The sequence below is a fragment of the Arachis duranensis genome, chromosome 10 (genome assembly GCF_000817695.3).
Source record: "Arachis duranensis cultivar V14167 chromosome 10, aradu.V14167.gnm2.J7QH, whole genome shotgun sequence".
Classification (NCBI taxonomy): domain Eukaryota; kingdom Viridiplantae; phylum Streptophyta; class Magnoliopsida; order Fabales; family Fabaceae; genus Arachis; species Arachis duranensis.
Window position 1 is genome coordinate 97,586,299 of NC_029781.3, and position 11,743 is coordinate 97,598,041.

The following is an 11,743-nucleotide window of genomic DNA, read 5'->3' on the forward strand; positions in this document are numbered from 1 at the left end:
TTGTTTTTAAATTTGGTTTAAAATCGATTATTACTTTTATAAGCGATTAATAATTGATTTCTTCTATTAAAACTAGGTTAATTAATTAAAATTAAGTTCAATTTTTTTTATTAATTTTAACTATGTAAACTCCTATTATAACTTGTCTAAAACAAAACACTAATAAAAGAGGAAGATTATTGTGGTAACACGCAGCACAACTTTTTCATATCTCACTATACAAAAAATATGTTTAAAATGGGAGTTTTTAAAAGTAATTATGACGATTTGAACTGTCACTATATGTAAAAATGACATTTTTAAAAATACCATATTTTAGAGCATTATTTTAATTATTACGATGATATTTTAATTGCTTAAAACGATAATTTAAACCGCTATTTTAACTAAAAAAATGATATTTTTTAATTATTTAAAATAGCGATTTTAAAAAAGATTATTGTGGTAACAACCAGCACAACTTTCTCAAATCCGATCTCTTTAACCTAATTGAAACAAATACAAATCACTTGACACTAAAATTAATTTTAATTGGAATGATCCCACAAAGCAGAATCAAACAACTCAATACATTATCATGAAACATTAATCAATCATGTTGAGTAAACATATACAATTGAAAGTCTATGCAGGCATATATAATTGAGGCTTACACCATGATGTGATGCATCAACACTGCCCCCCACAACCAAAAATGTCTGTTGAAAAAACTGTTTTGGAAGGGAGCTAGGGGGAAGGAAGTTTTTTGTTTTTTTTTTCCTCTTATGCTATCTTATTTCTTCACCAATAAATAATTATTTTTAGCACTCGTAAAATTTTAATTTTGACAAAATAAAATTTAATAAAATAAATTTTAAATATTAATTTTATTTTAAAAATAACCTAAAACTCCAAAATGATAAATTAGTTAGTCAATTTAATTATATTTAAGATTTATTTTATAAAAAATAAATATTAAAATTTTTCGAGTATCAAAATAACTATTTAGTCTTTTCTCATTCATCATTTTCCACATGCCTTTGTCTTCACACTCTTCTTTAAAAAAAAATAAATACGTAAATAAATAAAAATTAGAAATTACAAAAAAAATAAAAAAACATACACATACACATACAACTTTCTCCCTTATCACACTGACAATGCATTGGAACTGCAAAGTTTTATTTTAATTTTTTATTGTTTCTTTGAGAAAGGACCTAAAAAGGGTCCAAGCTCTCTTGTAGCTTTCCCCCACTGTTTGCTTTATTCTGCCAGAACCAAGTACACATGTTGGAAGGTAGCATCCTTTTCAGTGAAGGTTTTACAAAGCAACTATGAATACATGTGATAAGGGCTCAGGATCCTTCCTTTAGCCCTATTAATTCTTTTCTTTTTGGAAGAATTCATTTTGGTGGACGTCTTTTAAAAGAATAAAATATTTTTTTATTTGAAATATTAGAAGTAAGTTTAAGAGAATAAATTTTGTTTAGATACATAAAGTAAAATTACTCTTGTCGGTATAATTGCCAAAACAACAAAGGTAATGACAATATTAATTAAAGTGAATATATAATTGTATTTTTAGTTAAAGTGATTATTATGTCAATGGGGTCCATATAACATATTCCCCAAAAATCCAGAGCTAAATTAAAGTTGCACTCAATTTTAGTTAATTGTGATTGATAAAGTTCCCTTCCATGTTCAATGAGTGGCCAAAGTGGGAAAAATAAAAATCCTTCTAGACACCATCAAGTGGGTCACATTTTCTTAAGGGATTTCATGAATAAAAATAAAAACTTACTTAAAATAATGCTTCTCCCATCTCTCATTTACAATAATTCACACCATCTTCCCCATCTGATTGTGTCTCCATTTTGTTTAATAGACATAATAAGTACACCTCTCAATTTTTTTTTTCCCAAAATTGCCACTAGTCTTCTTTAGATAGGTCCCCAATCAGAAACAAAAGTTGGATAGAAGTACTAAAATTATGAAGGGGAAAATAAAAATAGGGAGGTAGGTAGAAAGCAAAAAGCTCAAATAACCATATAGATAACATAGTTATGGACCATTGATATTTGATTAATTTAATAATACTAGCTACTCCATTGGAAACAGAGTACTTTTTGTCCTCAAGGTACAAACCTCATGTAGCATATATCTACATCTAAAAAGAAAAAAAAAATAAAAATCAAAGCATGAGGTTAATGGGAGGCCAAACATAATGATCTCAACCAAACAAGGCCTTATATTAAAAACAAACTAAAATGTTTTACATTTGTGTCCCTCAAATGTGATGATGTTGTAGTTGCAAGAGTCTAGAATATGCACCCTCAGGCCTGCTTATAAGCTCAGAATGGCTACCTTGTTCCACAATGCGCCCATCTTGGACCACACCAATGCAATCAACCCCTCTTATGGTGGACAACCGGTGCGCCACGAGCACCGTGGTCCTCCCCCTCATGAGCCTCTCCAATGCCTCTTGTAGCACACATTCTGACTCAGCATCAAGTGCACTTGTTGCTTCATCAAGAAGCAATATTGTAGGGTCCTTAAGGACAGCCCTAGCAATTGCAATCCTTTGTTTCTGCCCACCCGAGAGCTGCACGCCCCGTTCGCCAACGGGTGTTTTGTAGCCCTCGGGCAGGCTACTAACAAAGGCGTGCACGTTGGCAGCTCTAGCTGCCTCGATCACCTCGGATTCCGTCACTCCCTCCTTTCCATAAGCAATGTTTTCAAATATCGAGGCGGCAAACAATGCCGGTTCTTGTTGGACCAAACCGATCTTGAGCCTCAAGGATTTCAAGTTAAGCTTCCTTATGTCTTTTCCGTCCACCATGACTTTCCCGGCTATGGGATCGTAGAACCGCTCGATAAGGGCGATGACCGAACTCTTCCCCGATCCACTCGCTCCGACGAGGGCTTGGCTTTGGCCTGCCCTAATTCTGAGGTTCAGATCCTTGAAAACCATCACATCTGGCCTCGAAGGGTATGCGAAATCAACATGTCTAAGCTCGATTTCTCCACGAATTGACTCGACCGGATCAGCATCAGGATCATCTGGATCGATCCTGGTGTGCCGGTCGAGGATGGAGAAAACAGAGCCAACTGCTTCCCCGCCCCGAATTATCTCCGGGGCGAGGCTAACGGTCTCTGCAACCGAATTGGCCGTTATGACAAGGACCACAAAGACCTTAATGACCTTGGAGAAGGTTGAAACTCCTTTGCTGACCAAATGTGCACCGTACCATAGAATGAGAGCCTCGGAGGCATAAAGCGCGAGCTGCGAGAGGCCGAACAAGATGCCGGAGCTCTGGCTCCGGCGAAGGCTTCGCATCTGCGGCACTCGCAGCTCGTGGCAGAAGACCGATAACATCTTGTTCTGTGCATTGAATGCTGCAACGGTTCGGATATTGCTCACTCCTTCTCCAGCAATCATACTTGTTTTTGCATGCGCCTTCGCTGTGTCTCCAGCAAAACCTTTTAGGGAAAGTTGCTGCACATTCAAATTACCATCTTCTTAGAACTGTTTCATAATTAATTGTATCATCTTTGCACTAATTATTCAACATAACTCTTATTCATAAACAGTAAATTCTTCTATTCATTTTGGCACAAAGGGTATGGTACAATAATAATCCACAAGAAAAGTGCCAAAAGTGCATTAAAGTCGATGTGGGACCTTAACAACAGATGGTTCATCTTAACATAGACACAACCTATACTACTAAATCATTTATAAGTCACTGATAGATTTGAAGGTTTCATCACCAATCAAGTCTATTTCCTTGCACTGTGCCTAGAGCATGCGCATAATATAATGCTACAATGAATAGAACATAAAAAATTATAATTTTTTTAGTGAATTAGTACACCCTATAATAATTAATAATAATAGGTGTAAATCACAGTTATCAAAGTTTGTTAAGTCCTGTCTAATCAGGGAATCATGCAAAGGTAAAGCTTTTTTCTTTAGGAACTTTCTATTATAACTACTTTAAAGTCATTTTTATATTATTTATTTTTCTAACAATTTTACCTGTTACTAAAAGGTTAATTTTTTTCATACCTAAAAAATTCCCACATGCACAGAAGAAACATTTTTGGTGCAGCAAAACCCACATGGTCTCACATGCATAGTCAAAAAAATCTTAGTAAAATACAATAACACATGTCCAGAAATCACTGTTATAAGTCTGTAAGAAATCCATTAATGGTAATAAAATAACCAAAAATAATTATAAAATTATAAGATTGCAGGTAGTCTAGACAAACTAGACCTGAAAAAGAATGAACATGGTCACGGGTGACAATCTATAAGAGAATTGCAGATTCCTAGACAAATTAAAAAGAAAATCACACACATGAACTTTCCTTTTTAGACCCAGTTGAATTTCAAGTTCCCAGTATCCAAAAAATATTATTAGAAAAAATGGAAGCAAGTGTTGATCATGAGAGGATCATTAATTTATAAATATGTTAACAAATTCAAAACAAAAAAAATATGAATTAAAAATAGTAGTCTAATATTTGATATAGTGTTAATATTGCCTCTTAAAAATACATATAATATTCCTAAGTAAAAATTACACTAACAAAAATGAAATGCTATATGTTTTTTCCTTTTCTATTTGATTTTCATTGAATAGAAGACTAGGTTACTATATGAATTATGACATGGAATTTGATGCTCAGATGTGGAATCTAATCTAACTACCAATGCTATGATCTACCTCCATGCATAAAAAAAGCTAAGAGCCTAAGAGAATAGACTTGAACATAGCAATTAATGAGCTTTTAATAAGATGCCAATACATGAGTCATTAGTTTTCACAATATTTTAATGCACTGTGGAGTGTGAAGGGAAGCACGTGCACCCTTCAACTTAGGTGGGTCTTTGTTGTTTTTGTTTTTGTCGTTTTCTGAGGGTTAGATTCTTATTAAAGAGTGTGTATTGTAAGATAGAGTTTAATTCTTGAGTTACTTTTTGGGCCCCACTACTAGTACTATACTACCATAGACTCTGGTCAACACTTAGCACATGCACATAAAAAATACCAGTGTCTTTAGTTACTATAATTTAATCTTCTTATTTTCATTTTCAACTTTCTGGGAGTTTTCAAACATTTTATGCCATACTTTGTGGTGATCTAGGATGGATAACAAATTTACACCTTGGTAGTTACTAATTCACCTATTACTAATTCAAGTATGTTACACACAAAAAAAAAACAATTACTAAATTAATCACTCATAAAGAATTATATAAATAATTAAATAAAAATACACAAAAAAAATTTAAGATAGACAAAAATACACACTAAAAATTCGTAAATATAAAAGTACATCTAAAAGACTAGTTTTGCTAGACAAAAGTATAATGTCGTTAGTAAGAGTGTGTACCTTTTGTCATTAAAAACAATATATGAAGTGTACTTTGATATTTACAAATGAATTTTTTGATTATTTATTCAAAATATATATTAAAATATAAAATAGTGAATTTGAATAAGTTAAATGAGAAATGAATTTGACTGACCTGAGCGAAATTAGCTAGGACAAGGAGAGGGAAGGTAGCAAGAATGAGAAGAGAAACTCTCCATTCAACAATGAAAGCAACAATGAAAGAAGTGAGGAGGGAAGTCATGTTCTGTAAAATGACAGAAATCCTCTCAGCAATGGCAGACTTGACATCAGCTGCATCCGTTGCAAGCCTTGCTGCCACCAGGCTTGAGTTGTGTTCCTCCTCATCGAACCATCCTACTTCATTCCTCAATATAGCTACCATATACAAATCAAATTCACATTAATTAATTACATAACATAAACATTTAATTAGTATTAGTGACTTAATTACCTGCAAGCATCATTCTTCTAACCCTAGTGGTGAGGTTCTCACCCATGATACTGAAAAAGTAATGCTGAATCAAATATGCACCAACTGCATAGAGTCCAGCTCCAATGTATATAAACACATACTCCTTGGTTTTCTTCTCCATGGATGCATAGTTTCTATAGTAAAAGACTTCAATCATGTTACTCATCACAATTGCAAATGTTGGCCCAATGAATCCGGAGAGAACAGAACCAACGGCTCCCATGATTGAGTAAGGCCATTCGGGGGCATTCATCTTCAGCAGCCGGAGGAAGTATCCGTCCGGGGCCGGATTCTTCTTATCCGTCTCGGCATTAGATATCATTTCTATGCGGCCGTCGGCTCCGGTGCTGTATTGGTAGCTCAAGTTCCTTAAGCTTCCAGATCGGAGGCTTAAGGACTTTGTAGAGAGGGAATGGCTGAGCCGGGAGGATCGTGTCCGGCGAGTTGAGGGGTTGGAGAAGTCCCTATTTCCAACCATTTCTTGGAACCTAATTAGTGATGCATAGGTTCCTGCCTTGGCAATGAGTTCCTCGTGTGTTCCTGTCTCCACCACTTGTCCTTGCTGGATCACGGCGATGGTATCAACATTTCTTATGGTCGAAAGACGATGCGCTACAACCACGGTTGTTCTTCCCACCATGAGCCGGTCTAGTGCCTCTTGAACAATGCTCTCTGATCCTGCATCTAGAGCACTTGTTGCCTCATCCAAAAGCAGAATCTTTGGATTCTTCAACATTGCTCTTGCAATTGCAATTCTCTGCTTTTGGCCTCCGGATAATTGCACTCCTCGTTCTCCCACCTGAGTGTTATAGCCGTTGGGAAGCAAGGTAATAAAGCTATGAGCATTTGCAGCAGAAGCTGCTGCTTCCACTTCAGCCATTGTTGCATCAGGTTTTCCATAGAGTATGTTCTCAAGAATGGTGGTTGCGAACAGCGCAGGTTCTTGATTCACCAATCCGATTTGATCGCGCAACCATTTTAGTTGCAGTGTCTTGATGTCCACATTATCAAGCAGAACTTGACCTGCTTCGCCATTTCGAAATAAAAAAACAGAGACTAAGCATAACTCCATAGTTCAGATAAAAAACACCTTGCTATTTATCTAAAACTTTTTTTACCTTCATTTGGATCATAGAACCTTTCAATCAAGGAAACAACTGTACTCTTTCCTGATCCACTACCACCTACAACCGCCACTGTTTTCCCGGCCGGGAAAAAGATTGAGAAATTGCGAAAGATCATGACATCCGGCCGCGAGGGATAGCTAAAACCAACATCCTTGAATTCAATGTTTCCATTAACCTCTCCCAAGCACTTGCCTTCCAAAGGATCCTCCACAATTGTTGGTTTCTGCTTGATGATCTCCATTAACTTGTATCCGGCCGCTTTGCCTTTACTAAAGGCGCCTAAATTCGAAAAAGACTGTCCCAAACTCCTGCATAATCAAAGCAGACATATAAATTTAAATAATTGAAAGGAACATGAACAGAGTCATGAAAACTCAAAAAGGCTCTTACATTCCACCAACAATGGCCGAGAATATAGCCGTGAACGCCTTGCCTCCGTCGGTCTGTCCATTTCGGATGAAAACGCCGTTATATCCAAGCTTCAGAGTGTTCTGTATTGCATCTGAATAAGAGTTCAGCGCCTTGCTCTCCCCAACGTAAGAGTAAACGGTTCGAACTTGCGCAATGGCCTGTTACATTTTGCAGATCGTACTGATTAGTCCAACCACTTTTCTTTCTTTGAGACAATGAAAAATTGAAATACATGCAATATAGAAGCAACTTTAGGCCAATGTAGTAGAAACTTAAGTGCAGTTAACTTCATGTGAAGTTGATAGTTGAGAGCTGTTGAATAACAATTTAGTCAAATCTATTAAATCATTTAACTGACTTTCAACTATCAACTTCATATGAAAGTAAGTGCACCTTAGTTTTCACCAATTTAGAAGCATGGAAACTTTCATGACCTCACCTGTTCGGCAATGATGCCTGCATTGGCATAGGATTCGCGACTCTTGGATGTAAGGCCGGTAAGAGTGTAAGCATACAAGCCGCCGGCGAAAGCGATGCCGGGAATCACGGCAACACTTAGAAGTGCTAGCCTCCATGCGGACACAAAACCAACCACAAGTCCAGCCAGAAAAGTTGAAAGATAATGTATGAAGTTCCCAACCTGAACCACAATCCACACACAAACAGTTCTTGTATGAGGAAAATTGGATTAAACCTTTTGCACTACAACAAGTATGTCTTGTGGAATATTCAAATTATCAAAGGAAATTGGCAAGTTGTGTTTGGTAAGAATTTCTAGATAAAAATATAAAGAAACTGAGATAAAAACAAGACAGAAAAATGTATTGCATCTCTATTTCATAAGTATTTAAAACCAAAAAAAAAATAAGAGAGATAAAAACAAGATAAAAAGTATTATATAAAAAAATTAAAACAAATACAAGATATAAAAATAGTACTCCTATTTTGGGAGTAATGTTAATGCACTTCAAAAATACCACTAACCTAGTTAGCAGGTTATATTTTTAAATTTAAACTATTAAAATAAAATATAAAAATTAAAATTTATTTAATTAACAAAAAGTACAGTATTTTTTATACAGCTTTAGCAACACTTAAAAAATATTACTAAAATTAAGATTATACTTTTTATATTTTTAAAAGATTTGTTACTTTTTTATTTTTGAAATTAAAAAGTATTCTTAAATATATACAAAAAATTACTTTAACTTTAACCATATTTTTTAAATATTGTCAAAGTTATACATTCACCCTAGTCATAGCATGCATCATTTTAAAATAAAGAAAAAAAATTGTAGTAATTTATATTTTACTCTAAATAAACTTAGCCGGTGCGCATGTTAAGCAATATTAGCTAACATGCACCACTTTAAGGATCTATGATCATATCTGTGGAGCCCACATTTTGATGGATATGAACAACCCAAGAAAGTCCCATGTTCACTAATCACTTATATATATATTTTATTTATTAAATTTGAAATAATTTGATAATAAATAAAATTGAAAGCACCTTCTCACTGATGGCATCTTGAACAAGAAGTGTGTCCGTTGAGACACTGAAAACAATATCCCCTGTTCTTGCATCTGTATCAAAGAAACCTACGTCTTGTTTAAGCACTGCTTCCAAATACTTCTTCCTTAGTGTACTCACTTGCCTCTCCCCACTATACATCCAGCATGAAATTTCTGCTCCAAATAAAAAATTATATTATATATTTTGAAATTTGAAGGACTAAATATTAAAAATCTCAGTCCTAATTTGAATAATAACACTAATATTTATTTTTGGTTAGTGAAATAATAATGTGTAATTGTGTGACATAATTGATGCTGTTACATGTTTTTTGGGTAAATTAAATAACCCAGAAATCAGGGAGACTGATTGTCAATCCAAATCGAATTTAATAGACGTGGGACTAAACTGTTTCACACTTTTATTAAATTTAGAAAAAATAGAAAGAAGATGATGATCATTAATTAGAATGTGGTGTTAGAAATTAGAATGTTAGATGATAATGTTAGGCAAAGGGAAAATTGAAATTATGGGTTTGGAGATTTTGACAGGTGAAAAAAAAATTAGCACAACACGTGGGATCAAACACCATATAGGACCCTCTTAATTTGGATGGAAGTGGTTATAAGAGTTACGCAATTAATGAATTATTATTATCATTAAAAAAATTTAAAAAAAAGGATAAATGGTCCGTGAAGTGTGATGATCCATCTTCTTCACAGGTGAGGACAAACAAAAATTACTAAAAAATAAAAAAATAAGCCAATGATAAAGGGATATTAAAAGAGAAAGAGAGAGTTAAGGTAGTTGAAAATTTTGACCAAATGGAATGAATGAATGAAAGGAAATAAATGAAAAAAGAAATAACATTATTACCTGCATATGATGATATGCAAACCACAAGGCCAAGGTACACAAAGTAAAGAGCATACTGCAATAATTAATAAAATAAAAATAAAATAAAATAAAATAAATTAGATCTTAGATCTATGAGATGAATTTGGTAAGAAAAATATTGATATGATAATTAATTTTTCTGAATATTAAAAGAAAAAAGATATATATACCGTTGAGACTTCCTGAGTCATCTTGTTAAGGTCCATTTGGTTCTTACCAAAACCGTTGACCATTTGACCGAAGAGGAGGAAGAAAACGGGCATGGAGGAGCCATGAACAATGGCGCCGATGGTTCCAGAGATCATGAGCATGTAGTCATACTTGTCTGCAAATGAGAAGAGCTTGAAAAATGGTAGGCTTTGTTCTTTCTTCTTCTCTGCTTCTGGTGGCAATGGCGATGGCGACGCTTTAGTATTGTTTGCTTCACTAACACCTTCAGCCATGGCAGTAACAGAAGAAGCTCCTCACTCTTAAAAGGAAAAGGAAAAGGGTGTGTCTGTGTTGTTGCAAAATGTGGTCTTTATTGATGGAACTTTGGTGGGGATTTGAATGAATGAATGAATGAAGGTGAAGAAGATGAAGATCTGAAGAGAGGGAAATAGCAACGGTTTTTTGGTGTTGTTGAATGTAAGTGAGGAAAGGAGAGTGTGGTGATGACGATGATTGATGAGTGAAGAGAGTGTGAAGTGTGAAGTAATGAGTGAGTTGTTAGAGACAGTGGTCAAAGAAAGCTTTCTTCATTTTTTTTTTCGAGAGAGAGAAAGAAGAAAGAACAACATGAAAGAGAGAGAGAGGTGTGAAGTGTGGTTTTATAGTGAGAAAAAAGTGCTTCCAAGTCTTAAGTTTTCGGATTTAGCTAAATCAATAGGAGGCAACTTAAATAAAGACGTCTAAAATATTTTTTTAAGAATATTTTTATGTTGTATTTTAATTAGTTTTTGTATAATTTATTTGGTATTTCTCATCACATATTATTAAAATTTTTAAAAGATTTTTTTTTTAAAAACAATAAAAAAACATTTAATTTGGACTAAAATAAAAAAGGTAATAGATTAACTATTAAATTTTTTTAAAAGATTATTTACATAAAAAAATATATCACATTCATCAAAATATATATATATATATATATAACAAGCTCTTAAAATTTTTATAAATAAAAAATAATTAATTTATATTCGTACAATATATAAAATAATTACTATATTATTATATTATAGATTAAGATTTGTAAGATCCCAAATTTTGAAAATTAAATAATAAATTATTTATGATTTATTTTATTTATTCGAAAGCATATTTTCAGAAATTTTTGTATTAATTGAGTACTTTTAATTATTGATTTAAAGCTTTAGTGACTTAAAAACAATGAGAATTTTATATGCGCTAATTTGAATAATTAGATTTTGAACTTTATTAATTTTAAAGAAAATTAATTTGATTATCTCTAATTATTGAATTAGAGTCTTTATTTGAAAAATAAATTGTAAGCTGATAATTAAATAGTAAATAAGGAAAACAGGTCAGTAACGTCTTACTTTTGGTACGATCATAATGTGCTGAAAATTAGGATGTTACATTATGATATCAGAGCAGTTAATTCCTGTTAGAGACTTGAGAATGGACTGACTATGCTTTATTGCATACTCTGAGTGTCTGTCATGTTTAGTGACTTGTTCTGATAACAAGAATTTAGATTTGATATGCATGACTGTCTGATGATTAATGCTGTTAGTCTACCATTGCATACCTCATGGTATTAGGTCTGCCCAACTTAATACTAATGATTTATGTATATGTCGATCCCTCGTGACTCCATTTTCCCTCCAAAATGAATATACTTTTCTCTATTCTAAATTATTTTATACAAAATATCTTTATTATAATTTAGAAAAATATATTTATTATAGTTATTAAAAATTAATATTTAATACA

The 11,743-nt window shown here is 33.4% G+C and overlaps 1 protein-coding gene across 1 annotated transcript; it reads right to left on the reverse strand.

The window, feature by feature from the left end:
* Positions 1-2,000: 2,000 nt before the first annotated feature.
* LOC107471179 (ABC transporter B family member 19) lies at positions 2,001-10,573 on the reverse strand. The gene is made up of 9 exons (XM_016090616.3): positions 9,979-10,573; positions 9,788-9,842; positions 8,909-9,084; positions 7,835-8,035; positions 7,375-7,553; positions 6,976-7,292; positions 5,837-6,880; positions 5,519-5,760; positions 2,001-3,475 (listed from the first exon to the last, which is right to left on the reverse strand). Exons 1-9 carry the CDS (start codon positions 10,249-10,251, stop codon positions 2,267-2,269), a joined length of 3,696 nt encoding a protein of 1,231 aa, XP_015946102.1. The 5' UTR covers positions 10,252-10,573; the 3' UTR covers positions 2,001-2,266.
* Between the last annotated feature and the right edge of the window lie 1,170 nt (positions 10,574-11,743).